Here is an 18,008-nt window from a genome sequence, read left to right on the forward strand (position 1 = left end):
CTGAGATTAAGAATTCCTCCTATCAGTGAGGTCATGTGATACATGTCTTTCTCTGACTGACTTATTTCACTCAGCATAACACCCTCCAGTTCCATCCACGTCGTTGCAAATGGCAAGATCTCGTTCCTTTTGATGGCTGCATAATATTCCATTGTGTATATATACCACTTCTTCTTTATCCATTCATCTTTGACAGGTAAAATTTATCCTCACAGGTTTTCTGGAAGGTACCACAGACACTGTTTATGTAATAAATAATCCAGAAAATAAGAATTTTTTAGCCAGATGCCTAAAGGTTTTTCCTGTTGTGTTACTGGATAAGCTGTATTTAAGGATGGGTGAAAGAGATTGACCTTGTGTCTTGTGTTATGAAGATGACATGCCCTCCAGGAACTCTAGCTTCTGGCAGTGCCCCCCATAGTGATTTGAGCAGTGGATGTGTAATTACGTGGAGCAGCCTCATGAGAGAGTCACCATCTGTCCTGTCCAAATTGTTCTTTGCTTCCTCTCAATAAATGAATTAAACTTTTGGGAAGGAAAGCATGAGGGGGAGAGTGTAGTTTTAGAATTTTCCTTAATTCCTAACAGAAATGGAGGAAGCCGGGCAGTGAAAGAAAAAACAGAGAAATACAGCTACCTGACAGAGGTATTGTTATCTGCTGGGGTCAAACCACCAGCAGCGGCGAGACTCAGGATACAGCAGCTGTGCAGGAGGAAACAGAGGGGAGAAGAGGGGGGCCCGCTGATCATTTTTTTTTAAAGATTTTATTTATTAGAGAGAGAGAGAGAAACAGCACGAGAGGGGAGAGGGTCAGAGGGAGAAGCAGGCTCCCCGCCGAGCCGGGAGCCCGATGCGGGACTCGATCCCAGGACCCCAGGATCGTGACCTGAGCCGAAGGCAGTTGCTTAACCAACTGAGCCACCCAGGCGCCCCTGCTGATCATTTTGACTGCTAGGGAACTTCCCCCCAAGTATTCACATGCAAAAGGAGGGGTCCCCACTTGGAGTAAAGAACTTTGTAGGCATATCGGATAACAACAGTTAAAGCTAGGAGGCACTTTACAGGCTCCAATCTGTGGGTGACAACGAGGACATTGGAGGAGGTGCAAGGCTGCCGAGGTGGCCCGAGCCCTCAGGGCTCTCAAAAAATACCTGGTGAAAATCTTTCTGGAAGGACAGAGCCACTCCCTAAAAATAAACTGCCAAGGACCACAGACCCTGCAGTGACAGGGCATTAAAGGAGAAAGAAAGCTCGGATACCAATGGAGGAGGAGACCAGAGGAAGTAGATTTCATGAGTTATTGAGGGGGTGGCTACACTCAGAGGCCACATTTTCAGTACTTCAATGTAAAACCAGCAGAGAGAGCCCTAGAGCCATGAAACGAGGAAAGCTAGTCTGGGTCGTCCCCTCCCCACCTCACTTAAAATGAGCAGCTGAAGTAGATTGAGATCGGACTTCATGCAAGCATATTGTAAGAAAAAATGAGGATAGCCCCTCTGAATAATAAAGTTGCATATAATTAAGTAATATCAGCAAAATAGGGTACAAAGCAGAATATTACTAATATTCCAATAGAAGCTAAAGGAAATTCAGGGGGTGCCTGGGTGGCTCGGTTGGTTGAGCATCGGACTCTTGGTTTCCGCTTGGGTTGTGATCTCAGGGTTGTGGGATGGAGTCCCGTATTGGGCTCTGCATTCAGCGCAGAGTCTGCTTGTCCCTCTCCCTCTGCTCTCCCCACCGCCCCCCCCCAACACCCCTGGCTCACTCGCTTGTGCGCTCTCTCTCAAATAAATAAAATCTTTTTTAAAAACCTCAGAAGATGATAGAAGTTAGGAAAGAACTGTCTACATCAGGATTGGAAAATTTAGAACTGAGAGGAGTAAACGATAGGCATTGTGGAAAGAGCTGACAGAAAGGAACAGACAAGGAACCCAGGCAGTAGACAAGATGTTTAGAAAAAAAAAAAAATCTCAAAAACTAAATTTAAAAATGGACAAAACCAGGCAGTAGTGTCAGGGAGTATACATTAGGTGATCAAGCTGTAAGGAAATGCAGGAAAACGATTACTATAAAATGAGGCTGGTTGTTACGTTTGAGTGAAGGAAGGGCCTTGAAATTAGGACGTAACCTAGAGGTGGTCTTCCAGGGGGGCTGGCAAAATTCCATTGCCTGAACTGGGTGATGGCTACAGGAGGGGTTGGCTTGTAATGACTCACAAAGGTAAATATTTGTTTGGTTTTGTTTTCTAATTGTGTCCGTTAGTAATGCCTTTGGTTGCCAATAGCTGTCCGTCTTAGCTAATGGCCCTCGGCTGGTGCCATGGCTCCCTCTACAATCAGGTGTCCCGGCACTCCGTCTTTCCAGGGCACTGCCCTTGTGTTTCAGATACACATTTGCTGCCTGGTGGAGGCAAGATGACGGATACATCCAGCCTCCCCCGTCTCCTCCAGGCAGGAGGAGGTGACACGCACTGCAGGGGAAGTTGGGGAGGCGAGTTTTTAGTTGTTCAGGTCCTTATGGTAGAAACGAACAAAGCAGAAGGGAGCTGGATGTGAGTGTGGAGAGGAGCCTGCCTGCATGCATATATCTAAAACAGAGGTTCTTCACTGGGGGGTGATTTTGCCCCTCAGAAGACATTTGGCAATGTCTGGAGACATTTTTGGTTGTCCCAATTGGCAGGGAGTGTGCAGTGCTACTGGTATCTAGTGGGTAGAGGCCAAGAGTTCTGCTTAACATCGTGCAATGCACAGGACAGCCGCCCACAAAAGAATCATCTGGCCCGAAATGTCAGTAGTACTGAAGTTGAGAAACTCCAAAATGCTTTCAGGGAGACCATAAGGTCCAAACTAATTGAATGATTTAATAATAATAGTAATACATTACTTGTCTTTTTAAAAAAATATTTCTTTATTTATTTTTGAGAGACCGAGAGAGTGAGCGAGGTAGGGAAAGGGGCAGAGGGAGAGAACATCCAAGCGGACTCCTGCTGAGCGCAGAGCCCGACGTGGGGCTCAAGCTCATGACCCATGAGATCAGGACTTAAGCCAGAATCAAGAGTCACACGCTCAACTGACTGAGCCGTGCAGGCGCCCCCATTATTTGTCTTTTTTACTTTCATTTTTTCACGAGTGTGCACTGGAGTAGAGTTTTCCAGAGGCTGCATAACCTGTGATATTGACTATCTGTTGGTCGAATGCAGAAAGAGATAAGAGAACCATCTGTCTTCCATTAATCGAGATAGTAAAGAGATTTGAAAAACTGTAAAACAAATGGCTCTCTTCTCACTTTTTTTTTGTTTTGGAAAATATAATTATTTTTCATTAAAAATGTGTACGTTAAGGGGCACCTGGGTGGCTCAGTTGGTTAAGCATCTGCCTTCGGCTCAGGTCATGATCTCTGGGGTTCTGGGATTGAGCCCCACATCGGGCTCCCTGCTCAGTGGGGAGTCTGCTTCTCCCTCTGTCCCTCCCCCTACTCATGCTCACTCGCACACGCTCTCTCTTTCTCTCAAATAAATAAAATCTTTTAAAAAATAAGTACATTAACATTTGATGGGGTTTATTCCTAATTCTAAATGCATAAATATTTAATTTTTTGTTTTATTTAATACAGTAAATATCAATAGCTATTGCCCACAAAAACTACAGCTCTTTAGGGGCCTCAGTGGTTTTTAAGAGTATAAAGGAGTCCTGAGACCAAAAGTTTGAGAGCTGCTCATCTGGAGAACATCCGATTTTTCAATGTCTAAGAAATGGGAAGACTATGGGAAGTGGAATTATGTCTGGTCTGTCCTAAAAGAAGACTTTCATCATTTCACAGACCTTTGTTAAAGCCTTCTTGGTGCCCTGACCCCGTGCTGGGTCCTGAGAACACAGGGGTCAGTGGGAAAAGGGTTTCTGCCTTCAAAGAGATTTCAGTCTATCAGTGGGGCCAAATCACATTCAGTGTGATTATTTTTGAAGGTTCTGTAACAGAGGTCTTTTCCCAGTGTGATGGCAATGCATTGGAGAGTGCAGGGTTGCCCTGTGGTGTTCTTAGAACCAAGCCTTCTATAAGACCTCACTCAGATCAGGAAGATTTGTCACTTTTGTTTCGTTTGTCTCCCAAACCACCCTGTCCCGCCGGAGGTAGGAATTGCCTCTATACATTTGTCACCAGTGGCTTAAGCTGAAACTAATTGATATGCTTCCTGCCCGTTTTTAGTGACTGTACTGGCAATATTTAACGAATTGCACGCAGACGTGGATCTTTACGCACTTCTGTTTGGGGAAAGCGTCCTAAATGATGCCGTTGCCATTGTCCTGTCCTCGTAAGTAACAACAGTATTTCTGCCCGGGGAAGAGAGCCTCTGGCTTCCGGCGTGCTCTGGGCTCAATTCAGAGGCTTCTCTCAAAAGTGTTAAAGATTGAACTGGGTGTTTTTCTAAATGAGGTTCATCAGTTCTGTCGATAAAGTTATGTTGCTTTGTCCACTTGGCCGCGATCTGAATGCTGATGGCGGCAGGTTGAAGGCCTACAGCACGGGGAGTGCTAGGCAGAGTGTAGATACCTCCGTTTGCTGATCTTTTTAGGTACCACGGTGTAAGGGCAGCGTGCTCTGTTTTAACTCTCTCTTCCTTTTAAACCCCAGGTCTATTGTTGCCTACCAGCCAGCGGGGCTGAACACTCATGCCTTTGATGCTGCTGCCTTTTTTAAGTCAGTGGGCATTTTTCTAGGTATATTTAGTGGCTCTTTCACCATGGGAGCTGTGACGGGCGTTGTGACTGCTTTAATATCCTTTTTGTGGTTTCTGCCCCCGCCTGGGTAGGATTGTGTGCTCGTACACTTGCAAGAACGAGGTCTCGGTTCTTCCTCTCAGAAATGACTTTTTTTTTCCAGAAATGAATCTTAAGTTGATGTTTCCACTGGGGTCGGGGGTGGGGGAGACTCCTGAAATGTGTCCCTTTGGTGAAACATGACAGTCGAGTACGTAGCTAAGAGTCTGAGAAAATGGGAGTGTGACTCTAGCATTCTCTCCCTCCGGTGAACCAGCTCGGGGAGGACATTGGTTTTAGAAGCGGGGGGAAGAGCCAGGAGGAGGCTGGGGAGCAGGGGCCGCTGCACGGGAGGCTAGGAGGGGGCAGGCTGGGAAGTACTTGAGCCTCACCTGCCCTTGGCTGTTGTGGGCCACGCGGGCTAACGCGGCCGTAACTACCTGGGGCCATCAGTGGGAATTACCGCGAGGTGGCCTTCCTTAAGTGAAGGATTGTATCCCACTTAGTTAAAAATCCAGCCAACCAACATTAAAGCAAAGTGTAGGACAGGCAGGCCACCCCTCGACAGGTGTGCGGAGTCCTTCGTCACATGTTCTTTCAGTGGCATTTAGATCCCCGCCATCACAGAAGCCACAGATGCCAGCCACGTCATCTCAGCCTGCAATCAGTATACAAATTATCATGGAGATTTTATACCCACAATGTCTATAATAAGTCTTTGCAGTGTAGCACGTATTTTGCTCTTCCAGCATCTCTCAATTCGGACTAGCCCCATTTCGAGTGCTCAGGAGCCACACGTGGCTAGCGACTACCATATTGGACAGCACGGACCCAGTTGCTTTCTCCACAGAGGCCCCTGTGATGCGCTGGGGGCTTGCACTGCTCGGTGAAAGCACAAGTGAGATGGTTCCATGCTGGCCCACTGTGGAAGGGCAGTGTTACAAGGGGACTCTCTGGTCCCCGAAAGTGGCACCAGCCCCTGGAGTTGTGCATTTTATTTCTTCATTTCTCATGCGTTCATTAGGCGCCTGCTGTTGGACTCAGGTCATAGCGGCCCGCAGAGGTCAGAGTCTCACTGGCCTAGCCTCCCTCCCCAGGCCTGCCTGAGGCACCCCCTGCACTGCAAGAACTGACCTGCCAGTCACCCCTCAGGCCAAGACCGAGCCCCTCAGAGCCAGGGGCATTGCAAGGAGCACAGAAAACCTATTTCCAGTTGCTTTAGAAAGTTCCATTTTTTTAAAGACAGCTTTATTGAGGTAAAATTGACATACCGTACAATTCACTCATTTGAAGTGTACAATTAAATGGTTTTGGGTATGTCACATTATTATTTTTTTAAATTGTGGTAAAATACATATAACGCAGTTTGCCATGTTAAGCATTTTAAGTGTACAATTGAGTGGCGTTAAGTACATCCACATTGTGTAACCGTCCCCCCTGTTTCCAGATCTTTCTCATCATCCCAAACAGAAACAATATCACCCTTTCTCTCCTCTCTCCCAGCCCTTGGAAACCTCGTTTCTACTCGAAAACTTAGTTTCTGTTACTTTAAAAACCAAGCAGCAGCTTTGGGGCCCCCAGAAGAAGAGTTGAAGGGAAAGGATCACCCTTAGAGAACGGGGGGATCCTGGGCTCACCACGTGTGGTTCTTGGTAGCCCCGATAACTTGTTCCCGGAGCCAAGTTCCTTGACAGGGGCCCACGTGACCAAGTTTACCAAGCTGCACTGCTTCCCTCTACTGGAGACGGCACTCTTCTTCTTGATGTCCTGGAGCACCTTCCTTTTGGCGGAAGCCTGTGGGTTCACAGGTGGGTTTTCCCTACCCTTGGGCTACCCTTTCCCTCCCTGCAGCCCAGGGCTGTGCGAGCTGGAGGGGAGCTCGTGGAACAGCCGCATGGAGTTGATACACCGCTCATAGAGCGTCCATGTGGAGGATTGCTGGGCAAGGCTGGTGTTCCACCTTAGGAATAATTTTGTTTCCCAGAGCTACACGTTTTTAAAGGATGAAATTTCTTGTTTCAAGCTCAGTTGTCTCTGAGTACTCATTCCAACTGTAGGCAGATGTTTAGCTGCAAAGGTTACCGAATTTATTAACCTCCTCATTGTATCATCCCCCAGATTGCTGCTTCTCTCACAAACAGTAACAAACAACAGACAAAATCTGTATCCTTGTAAGGGTAGCTCTCTATCAACTCAGATGAATGTGAACGCGGTTTGTCCTTGTTTTGGCTCTGGTCTATTTAATCATTGTTTTTCAATACTATGTTTTTATGATGCCAATTTCATGTATTATTAGTGTGAGTAACCTTGTGGTTTTAGTTCTTCACGTTCTCTCATCAAAAAAAAAAAAATCACTGAATTTTTCCACTAGAAAACTCAAGTACAATTGCTATACATAATCCAGGTAGTTGGGAAGCCCTTTTATCCTCTTTTCAAAGTACTGCAATATATCTTTATATGCAGCATTATAAAATACCCCACTTCTTTAAAACTTGGCAATTACCTGTAATGTATAGGCACGGTCCAGGTGCGTAACCAGGGTAACCAAGGCTTGGATAAACGGCACAGTACTCTGGATCCGTTCTGTCTGAAGCCCTGGACCGTGCAAAAATAGAAAGCATTTGCTTGCAATTAAATTCTTTGCTTCTAAGAACAGAGAACAGAGAGGAATATGACAAAAGGATATGATGGGCCCTCATGGCCTTTTTTTTTTTTTTTAAGATTCATTTATTTAAGAGAGAGAGTGGGGGGGTAGGGGCATAGGGAGAGAGAGAGAGACTCTCAAGCAGACTCCCCGCTGAGCGTGGGGCCCGACGCAGGGCTCGATCCCACGACCCCAAGATCATGACCTGCACCGAAATCAAGAGCCAGACGCTCAACCGACTCAGCCACGCAGGTGCCCCACAGCCTCTTTGAAAAAGTGAATGCTAACTGCCAAAAATCAGTGGGAGTTTAGAGGAGAGGAGAGAATGCCCTTAAAACTGGAGCAGGAAGGGAAGTCGGGGACCTTGGCTTTGAAGGAAGGCAGTCAGAAGAAGGAAAGGTTGATATGAGCTGTGGGGGCGAGGGAGCTGTCAGCAATAGGAAACTTTCCAAACTATTCAGGAAGTTGGATATGTTGGGCTTGCCTACCTTAAGTTTTTGTTTCAGCGGGGATTTTTTTCCAGCTTTTTTTTTTCCATTGATTTTTTTTTTCTTTCTTTTTTAAAAAATCTCTCACCAGGCGTTGTGGCTGTCCTGTTCTGCGGGATCACACAGGCTCATTACACCTACAACAATCTGTCGGTGGAATCAAGAAGTCGAACGAAGCAGGTGAGAGCGAGCTCTGGGTCCTCATGAGTTACCTGTGAATACAAGGGAGGAGACCCACAGGGTTTACTGCTTCCTTTCCCCGTCCTGTGCAGCTCTTTGAGGTGTTACACTTCCTGGCAGAGAACTTCATCTTCTCCTACATGGGCTTGGCGCTGTTTACCTTCCAGAAGCACGTTTTCAGCCCCGTGTTCATCATTGGAGCTTTTGTATCCTTTTCTGGTTCTACCGTTTTCTCTGGGGACAGGTGACCACTGCTGGGGAAGCTAAGAAGAATTCCGTTTTGGGTGGGTGACTGAGCCAGCGCTAGTTCGTGGTGGTGTTTTCATGATGAGAACAAGAAGGTTTATGGGGTTCGTAAAGCTAAATGTATTTGATTTAAGGATGAGCCTGGATCCAAGGTTGTCCTCTCGGTGTGTTCTGTGTAAGATGGTTTTTCTGTTACACTGGTGCTTGGCAGGTGGTAGCTTGTTTTGTAGAGCACCCTTCTTTTTATTTATTTATTTTTTAAGATTTTATTCATTTATTTTAGAGAGAGGAGCACGCATGTGCATATGCATGCGGGGGTGGGGGGGGAGCAGAGGGAGAGGAACAAGCCGACTCTGCCCTGAGTGCGGAGCCCGACATGGACCCAATCCCGGGACCCTGAGACCATGGACTGAGTGGAAATTAAGAGTCAGATGCTCAACCGACTGAGCCACCCAGGTGCCCCGTAAAGCACCCTTCTTTTTAGCAGATCTACAAGTTGGCAACTGTGTCAGTCCCAGAATCATTTTTGTTTCATTGCTCTGTGAATTCCAATCCAGGAGGTTCCCAGTTCGGGAGGCCTGAAGGTTCTGTTACTCTTGTTCTGGACTGCACCCTGGGGTAGGCAGCCCTTCCTCATGCTTTCACTGGAGCACCCCTGCTGTGATAGATCACAGTGGAAAAGACTCCTTTTTTTTTTTCCAAAAAAAAAGAAAGAAAGAAAGAAAGAAAAGACAAAATGGAAAAATACTTGGTTCCCTGACTTAGTTCCATGGTGAGTGCAGTTTTTGGAAGAGAGACACAGTTTTAGGGATTGGCTTCTCTCAAGAAAGGAGGCATGTGAATGCCCAGCAGTGGATCGACAGCTCAGAGTTTTGCTCGCTTGGCCTCAGAGCCTATTGTTTTCATCGAAGTGAACTTCTCTGGGGCTTGGAATAGTAGCAGTCCAGCTCAGCGTGGATTTCAAAATACTGAGCCGGCGTCCCTTATTGCTGGGCATTTACTCTTGCCTTTTCTCAGGCCTCATGGGTAACCTAAAAAAAAAAAAAAAAAAAGTGTTTTTCTCTTTTGGGATTTTCATTTATGGTGCAGGACTAGGGGACAGTCAGCAAGCAGCTCGATAGTGACTGTGGCCTGTTGCCATGTGGAGGCCTTCCAGTTAGAGTGTTCTGTGCTTCACCTGGGGCTCTTTTTGTTGGATTTGCACACTCACCAGACGAACAGCTAAAAATCTGGGGGATCAGCGTTCTCGTTCTCGATTCAGAAAGCCCTTGCATATCCTCTGGATTTGTATTCCTAGCACGGCATCCCAGGAGCCCTTGTTCACAGAGGAGGGCTTTGCTGGGCGGGCCACCCAGGCCCCCTGGGAATCCCGAAAGCCGCCTACCCACTTGACGACCTTTGCATGGCTTCTGGGATAGAATGTGCTTCCTAAGCAACTACCTGTTTCCTTCTGTTCAAAACAAAACAACACAACACAACACAACACGGAGCCGGGGCCGGAAGCCAGCTAAAAGCAGAGAAACAGTCAGTCCTGTACCCCGGGGAAGGCAGAAGACCAGAGCAGCGGGCCGCTCTCTGCTGGGTTCTGGTCCAGACTCCACAAGTGACGTTTCCCTGATTTCGGTGCCTTCCACACGCCCCCGTTTCCATGCCTCGCCCCTCCGGAAGGCATTTGAGCCTCTTAGGTAGAAAAGTCTCCCCCTCCCATTGAGTGTTGTGACGGGTAGGAATGCTGCTTCAGTGGGCCGCCCAAAGCTGCTCACTTGTAGCGTCTTCCTGGTCATGTTGGGCCCCTCCTTGTTGGCCTCCAACTAAAGCTTGTGAGCTCGTACCCAGGAAACTTGCTCTTCACTGTTTGACTTGGAGGTTAGGCGTTGCTTCTTCCTGTGACTTCCCTTCTCACGGGACCCGAGTCATTATTTGCTCCTCTCAGCGCACCCCCCAACCCCTGCCATGGTGCCTGAGCTTATTTCTGGACTCATTTTTAGAGAGATGGCAGACTTGGTCCACACCAGCATAATTAAATCAAGAAGTTATAACAGGGGCACCTGGGTGTCTCAGTTGGTTAAGCGTCTGCCTTTGGCTCAGGTCATGATCCCGGGGTCCTGGGATCGAGCCCCGTGTTGGGCTCCCTGCTCAGTGGGGAGCCTGCTTCTCCCTCTCCCCCTGCCACTCCCCCTGCCTGTGCTCTTCCTCTCGCGCGCTCTCTCTCAAATAAATAAATAAAATCTTTAAAAAAAGAAGTTATAGCAGCACACGTTTAACAGGTTAGAAATTACCTCTGGTGGGAGCCAGGAGGTTGGGAAAGTTGTCTAGTTGAGTCCCCACTTGTTGCTAAGATGCGTTTCGAGGGAGCCTGGACAGCCTGGCTGCCTTGTGCAACCCTCCTGATCTTTGTGCAGGTTATCTCCTGGTCGTGAGGTGTCAGAGCATCCCTAAAATTCTCTGCTCCACCAGAGGCCATGGGAAGGTGCCATTCTGGAAGCCTGTTGGGTCCTTAACCTCTCCGCCTGGTGGTCAGGTCGCCATCTTCCTGGGCAGAGCTGCACACATCTACCCGCTCTCCTTCTTCCTCAACTTGGGCAGAAGGCATAAGATTGGCTGGAACTTTCAACACATGATGATGTTTTCAGGTAAAAAAACCAAAAAACCATACATGTAAAGAAAATGAGCTTTATTCGGCAGGAATGTTAGCATGATAAAGATATCATCAATAAGTTTCATAAAGGGACAGAAGTTCAAGTTCCTGGTTCTTTTGTATCCCCTGCAATGCTGAGTAGACAGGATGTACATGTTAGAGTTAATATTGATTTTATAGACTAAACTACCAAATGTGAACATTCTCCCTTAAAATATCCACATCTTCATTTTTATCTTTACCACCTGTGGGACCTGGAGATATTTAAGTATTTAAAGTGCTTGATGATTCTCTGATAGATATTCATAACCCTTAATCTTCCAGAAGGACTCCAGACCTAAAATTAGAAGGGCAATAGGTCTTTAATAAGAAAGAACACAGGCCAGGTCACTCAGTGCCTCCCAGCTGCAGTATCCGCTCTTGTAAAATAATGAAATTGAGCTAATTGAGTTGAGGTTCCTCCTAGCTCCAACTTTCTCTGAAGCATTAAAAAAAAAAAAAAAAAAAAACCACTTGCATAAACAAGATGAGCCCCAAACCGGAAGTTAACGCTGTGATAGTTCTGCTTGATTTCATGCTGTCTCCCAGATGCCCCCCTCTCCACCATAAAGCTGAGAAGTGTGCAGAAGCCACTGAGGGGACAAAGGACAGTAAAATATGCGGCGGTAAAGGAAGGAGAGAGCAGTTGGCATGAGTTGATGGTGCAGTAAGCGTCAGGCATTATAGAGGAGACCCAAGTTAGAGGGTCTTTGCAGAGCAGAGGGAGGAGATGGTGGGGCAGAAGGCCGCAGTGATCCTTAAAGGTACGGCTGTCCTCTGGGGGGGGGAGGGGCTGCGCAAGAGGCAGAGTGAGTAGCAGCCCTTGACTGTGACATCGTAGTTCTCGAGGGCCCTCAGAGTCTTCCTGAACGCTCAGCAGCAGGCACTGCTCGGCGAAGTGGTTGCTCTGCGTAGTACTTGCTTACATCTGCACTGAAATAGGCAGCCTTTCCCTCTGGCAGATGTTGATGGAGCATCCTCTTTTTATAAGCCACAGTTCTGGATTCTGGAGGAGACAGAGACCGCCTCCTTGCAGGGCTCCCAATCCACTGTGGGGGAGGCAGGTGTGCAAAGAGCTAGCTTCCTCTGGAGAGAGGGTGACACGTTGCACATAAAAGGTGTGGAATCAAGGTGGAGAAGAGGAGGGCCTGGGGCCATCTTTACCAGGGGGGCAGCCTTCCACCTGGGCTTGCCAGACGTGGGTCTCACGAGGCAGCAGGTTGGAGAAGCAGGAGAGCATTGCCACGGGTAGCTTTTGCCAGGAAGGGCAGCAGCGTGGTTTCGCGGTAAGACATGGGCTAATGCAGAAAGAGGGTGAGGTTGGACGGGATAATGGCATCTAGGCTGCTGTGGGCCTTCAGGCGGCATCAGAACCACTTGTTGGGCTGGTTCGAGCCCTTTGCCGGGCCCCACCGCCCGAATGATTCTGCAGGTACGGGGTGGGCGCCAAGAATCGGCATTTCTCATGTATTCTCGGCTGCTGCTGCTGAGGGTGGTTTGAGGACCGCACTTTGAGAACCACTGTTGGAGTCTGGACCACAGAGAAGCCCCAGGGCTGTGCCAAAGCGTTTGGGCTTGCCTCAAGAGCAGCTGGGCCGCTTTAGAGGTTTCTGAGGAGGCCACGCCAAGATCCTCCTTCCATATCAAGAAAGTGTTGCTGGAAAAGAGCAAGACCAGGTGGAGATAGCTCAGTCACCTGGATAAACTTAAAGTATGTTCATTATTTCCTGTACTAAAAGACTGAGAAGTACACAGAGCTGTTTAAAGATACCTCCGTGTAAAACTTACTTCCTGCCGGGAGCAACCTCACCATCGAAAGGAACTCAGTTCTTCAGAGTGATGAAAAACCCAAGGCTTCTCTATCATATCGCTCACAGCATTTACCTGATAAAATAAAGACACATGGAGCACACAGTGTCTCTCTCCGACCCCCAAGTTTTCTTCTTTGAGACAGCATCCCTTTAGAGGCTTAAATATTGATCGTTGACAAAGCTGGCTGTTGGGTGGTCTAGATGTGCGTGTCTCCCTAACACAGAGTAATAGAAAACTTTGTATTTAGTAATAGAAAACTTTGTTAACTTTGTATTTTCATGTCACTTTTTGGAATCATTCTGTAGTGAATTGTGAAGTTCTCAGATTAGTGAATTTGCAAAATTATCAGGAAAGGTAGGAAACTATACAAACAGTTATAGTGGGTATAACTTTTCGTTCTCTCATACAGTATACACAGTCATTGTAGGTCCCCCCCCCCCCCCCCCCCCGGTGAACAGGAGCTCACACCAAGTATCTGTTAAGGACCATGGATTCAGTTTTTACTATAAAACAAATGATGAGCTTGCTTTGAAGAAGGAACAAAAGAGCTTAGAAAGGCAAACATTAAAATGTGGGTGCTTAATCTTTTTTTTAAACAAACAACATTTTATTAAATATAAGTAAAATCTAATACAAGATGAAAATATGAGAACTCACATAAAAGAACAAATATTTGTGAATATATATTAAAAGCATTCACAATTGTTTCAATTCCTTTGTGTTGCACAATGTAGATCGAAACATATGCTCTTAAAAAAAAACATACACTCTTAAAATTAAAGGTGAGTAAGAATATACTTAACTGCATTAATTTCTATTTCGCAGGGTTTCTTTTCTTTTTTTTAGTATAGTTGACACACAATGTTACATTAGTTTCAGATGCACAACATAGCAATTCGACTTCTCTCTAGGTTGTGATGTACTCACTGTAAGTATTTGGTGCTTAATCTTAATACCCATTAATGTGGATGAAGGGTCAGCGAACTGTAGTCCCTGGGCCCTGTTATCATATACTTCACGGCTAACCATGGCTTTTACGGATGGGCATCTACAGTCTGTGTGATGATAGGGGACACTAACTTTGAAATCCAGTTAAGTGAAATCTCCTCCAGAAAGAATCTCATTGTTTTCATTAATGCACCTATATTACAACAAATTGTACTCGGTTATTATTACGCCACTCTTGGTTTTTGTCGATAAGATTTTGTGGAAATTTATTTTTTCTCTTATATGGCAGTATCCTTGATTTTTCACAGTATCCTTGATTTTTCCCCCCTTGCCCCATAAAGCCTAAGATATTTAATATCTGACCCTTTACAGAAAAAGTTGCCAACCCCTGATACAGATCAGGTTATACTGTTACTTCTCTGTGTGGCTTTGCTGCGGAAATGCTGAACTGTTCTGTAGCTCATGGCACAGAAACCACAAATATGCACTTGCCATATTTATACCTAGCCTGTTACTTTAGTTTATAATGACTGTATAGTGCTTGGATCACAGACCTAGAGAGCTTGTGTTGTTATTTCTTACTTACATTTCTTTTTACTTCGTGTTACTAGCAGGAGAACTATTGCCCTAATAAGAGTGTGCTATTGTCCTAGAATGTGCCATACAAGGTAGTGCAGTGTTTTTCTCATTACATTTGGGGTATTTTGCAAATGAAAACTTCCAACAGGAGAAAACCGTATTCCCGTAAGTTTCTTCTTTCCGAGTAAGACAGTGTGGCTCCCACAGCACATGCGGATCCAGTTTATTAGCCTCGAGTGGCGGCAGTGGATCCGAGGACACATTGTCATTTGGTCTTAGAACCAAATCTTCTTCTTCGGTCCCCACAGGCCTCAGGGGGGCCATGGCATTCGCGCTGGCCATCCGAGACACCGCGTCCTATGCTCGCCAGATGATGTTCACGACCACGCTCCTCATTGTCTTCTTCACCGTCTGGATCATTGGTGGAGGCACGACACCCATGCTGTCATGGCTTAACATAAGGTCGGTCTGAAACCGCAGCCAGTTTTGCGACTAACACGGGGCGGTGGTGGGGGGGGGAGGGGGAGACAGCTTAGTGCGTGCAAGGTTCTTACGGGGTTGGGTTTGGTTTGGGGGTGGGATTGAAAATAAAAAGCAATAAGTAACACTTCAGAATATTGACTTTTCCACGAGAAAAAAAAAGGTGGGCATGAAAATTTCTGTCGGTGCGAAAACACAAGGCCTTAGAAACACCTGGACTGTGCTAGAACAGTGACACTAGGGCAGGAATTCCAAAGTTTTAAGGCTGCAGGCAAGAGAACGGACGGTAACTGCCGGCAGTACCTGGCGTTTCAAGTTCCTTTGCAATCACACCTCCAGCCTTCGAAACAGGCTCATCCACCAGAAGTGAAAAGAGACAATTAGAGTTTTGTTTCTGGGAGGAAACTGTTTGCTCTGTCTCTTTTTGCTCGAGCGTACAAAAGAGGTGACATTTCCTGCATCAGCCTCATTTGTTATAACCTCATTGATGTCCTCTGCCTGTGGTTTTGCAGCTGGGTCAGCACGGAGAGGGCTGACCTAAATTTGAATTTTTTTTTTTTTTAAGAGCGTTTGAATCCCAGAGGGTGCTGGCGAGCTCCAGCACCTTAGGGTAAGGAGGACACTAGAACAGAGGACAGGAGTCCCAGAGCCTAACTCTGGCTCTGGTTCAAGGCAAGCCCTTCCTGCCTTTGGGTCTCAGTTTCCCCTAATATTAAGTGAAAGCCTGCTGTCAGATCTTCTGCAGTCCCCCTTCAGCTCCCAGTGTATGTGCTCTGCCTTATTGGAGGCGCCCCCACCACCTCCCTCAGTGTGGGGGTCCGCGGAGGATGAACGTGATCAGAATGTGACAACGCTCCGGGCGTGTGTGGGTGTGAAGAAGAATTCTCCGAGAAGCCACAAGGTGGCACCGTGTCTTTTGTTTTTGTTTTGTTTTGTTTTTTTCCTTTCTCTTCTGGCTTTCAGTTCACATTCCCTTCCTCTGAAATATAGAATGCCCCAGACTGACAGCTACAGAGCATACCTAGCTTGGAGGAGAGAGAACCTACAAAGATCTCGTAGTCATCCTTCAAGTCGGGGGCGGAGGGTACTAGAATTTGGGAGAAAACTGGAATTGAAGAGAACAGTCTTCACCCCGCCCCGTCCCCCCGCCTCCCCAACCCCATCAAGGACTTTTGTCTTGATGACAGCAGGGATTCCTGGGCTTGGCCTCTGCCAGCCGCACCATTTCCGGGCTAGCTGATCTCAGCCTCACATCCTTGTGGGTCTGCAGAAGCTACTACGTGGGGCTGATAAGTGGCAGTCACTTGATAGCTAACACTTGTGTGATGCAGGCCTTGTACAAGATGCCACACCTATATTAAGACAATCTTCACAACATTCCTATGGAGAAGCCACTACTATCATCTTCATTGTAGAGTTGACAGAACCGAGGCACAGAGCAATAACTTGCCCAGGTCACAGAGCTTTAGGTGGATGAGCCGGGATTTGGGGCCTGGCAGTCTTGCCACCCAGTCCACAGTCTGAACTACTGTGCTCTACCACCTTTGAGAAGGTTGACGGTGTTAGCAACCGCCTCTGTGTCGTGAAATTCGGGATGATCAGAACTTCAAGTTCCTGGTGTGAATCTCAAGATTTGTGTTAAGGAAACGAATTCATCATGGGAATATGAACCTAGAGAAGAAAATGGACAGATTTTTGGCTCTAAACCTGACACATACAATGGTACCATCTTTGTTCTGTGTTAGAATAAGGGTAAAAAAAGGCTTACCCTGAACACCGCTGAGGATCTTTAAGAATCTCGAGATCAGGGGCTCCTGGGTGGCTCCGTCCATTAAGCATCTGCCTTTGGCTCAGGTCAGGATCCCAGGGTCAGCGGGGAGCCTGCTTCTCCCTCTCCCTCTGCCCCTCCCCCGACCCCCTGCTCATGCTCACCCCCCCCCCCCCCTCTTAAATAAATAAATAAAATCTAAAAAAAAAAAGAATCTCAAGATTGACTTCTGAGATTACTTTCTGCTCCTATTTGGTCACTCAGGAGGCACCCTAGATACTCAGAGCCTGATTAAATCATGTTTGTTTGTCATGCTAGTTTATGAGCCCTCCCACACACTACACACATATATAGGACCAAATAATTTCCCACTGAGAAGGGAGAGTTGACTTGTGACTTTTTGCACTTCTGGCAACCCTTTTCAAAATTGGGCCATTAAAACTGTCCTATCCAGAACTGAGAGTGTGGGTAGCTTTCCCTGAGGCACACAAACTGTATATACAAATATAACTATTGTTGTGGAAATATTGATGTAGTATATAGATAACACGTAGACCATAGCAGCTAGCGCACAGTGAGGGCTCAGGAAATGACGATGTGTGTGACTGGGTATAGGAGAGATCTCGTTTCTCCACATCCTTGCCAGCATTTGGCATTGCCACTATTTTTCATCGTAGTTGTTCCAATAGGTGTGTGGGGATACCTCACTGTGGTCTTACTTTGCATTTTTCTAATGACTAATGATGTCAAGCATCTCTTCATGCGCTTATTTGCCATTCATATATCTTCTGTGGTGAAACACCTGTTCAGACTTTTTGTCTATTTTCTAATCAGATCATTTTGGTTTTTTAAATTGAGTTTTGAGAGTTCTTTATTTATTATAGATACTAGTCTTTTGTCAGAGATGTGGTTTGCAAATATTTTCTCCCAGGCTGCAGCTTGTCTTTTTTTTTTTTTTTTAAGATTTTATTTATTTGGCAGAGAGAGAGACAGCAAGAGAGGGAACACAAGCAGGGGGAGTGGGAGAGGGAGAAGGAGGCCTCCCGCTGAGCAGGGAGCCCGATGCGGGGCTCGATCCCAGGACCCTGGGACCATGACCTGAGCTGAAGGCAGTCGCTTAACCAACTGAGCCACCCAGGCGCCCTGCAGCTTGTCTTTTAATCCTTTTAGTAGAGTCTGTCATAGAACAGAAGTTTCCATTTATCATTTTTTTCTTTTATGCATTGTGCCTTTGGTGTTATATCTAAGGACTCTCCATCAAGCCCTAGGTCCTGAAGATTTTCTTCTGTGTTATCTTCTAAATGTTTTTTAGTTTTCTGCTTGACATTTAAGTCTGTGGTCCATTTTGGGTTAATTTTTATATAAGATGCAAGGCTTAGGTAGAGGTTTTATCTTATTCCATTTGCCTAAGACCATCCAGTTGTTCTGGCA

General features: G+C 46.5%; 1 protein-coding gene across 3 annotated transcripts in view; it reads left to right on the forward strand.

The window, feature by feature from the left end:
• The window catches only part of SLC9A7 (solute carrier family 9 member A7), a 142,700-nt gene that overhangs the window by 76,570 nt on the left and 48,122 nt on the right, over positions 1-18,008 (forward strand). For all 3 annotated transcript variants that reach the window (XM_073901873.1, XM_073901871.1, XM_073901872.1), the window contains exons 6-12: positions 4,205-4,310; positions 4,631-4,777; positions 6,463-6,563; positions 7,979-8,067; positions 8,160-8,273; positions 10,835-10,946; positions 14,638-14,791. In XM_073901873.1, coding sequence (XP_073757974.1) covers positions 4,205-4,310; positions 4,631-4,777; positions 6,463-6,563; positions 7,979-8,067; positions 8,160-8,273; positions 10,835-10,946; positions 14,638-14,791 — 823 coding nt within the window. The remainder of the gene's footprint in view (positions 1-4,204; positions 4,311-4,630; positions 4,778-6,462; positions 6,564-7,978; positions 8,068-8,159; positions 8,274-10,834; positions 10,947-14,637; positions 14,792-18,008) is intronic.

Source organism: Callorhinus ursinus, unplaced genomic scaffold (genome assembly GCF_003265705.2).
Source record: "Callorhinus ursinus isolate GAN/ISIS: 27379988/994484 unplaced genomic scaffold, GSC_fseal_2.0 scaffold16, whole genome shotgun sequence".
In the NCBI taxonomy this organism is placed as follows: Eukaryota; Metazoa; Chordata; class Mammalia; order Carnivora; family Otariidae; genus Callorhinus; species Callorhinus ursinus.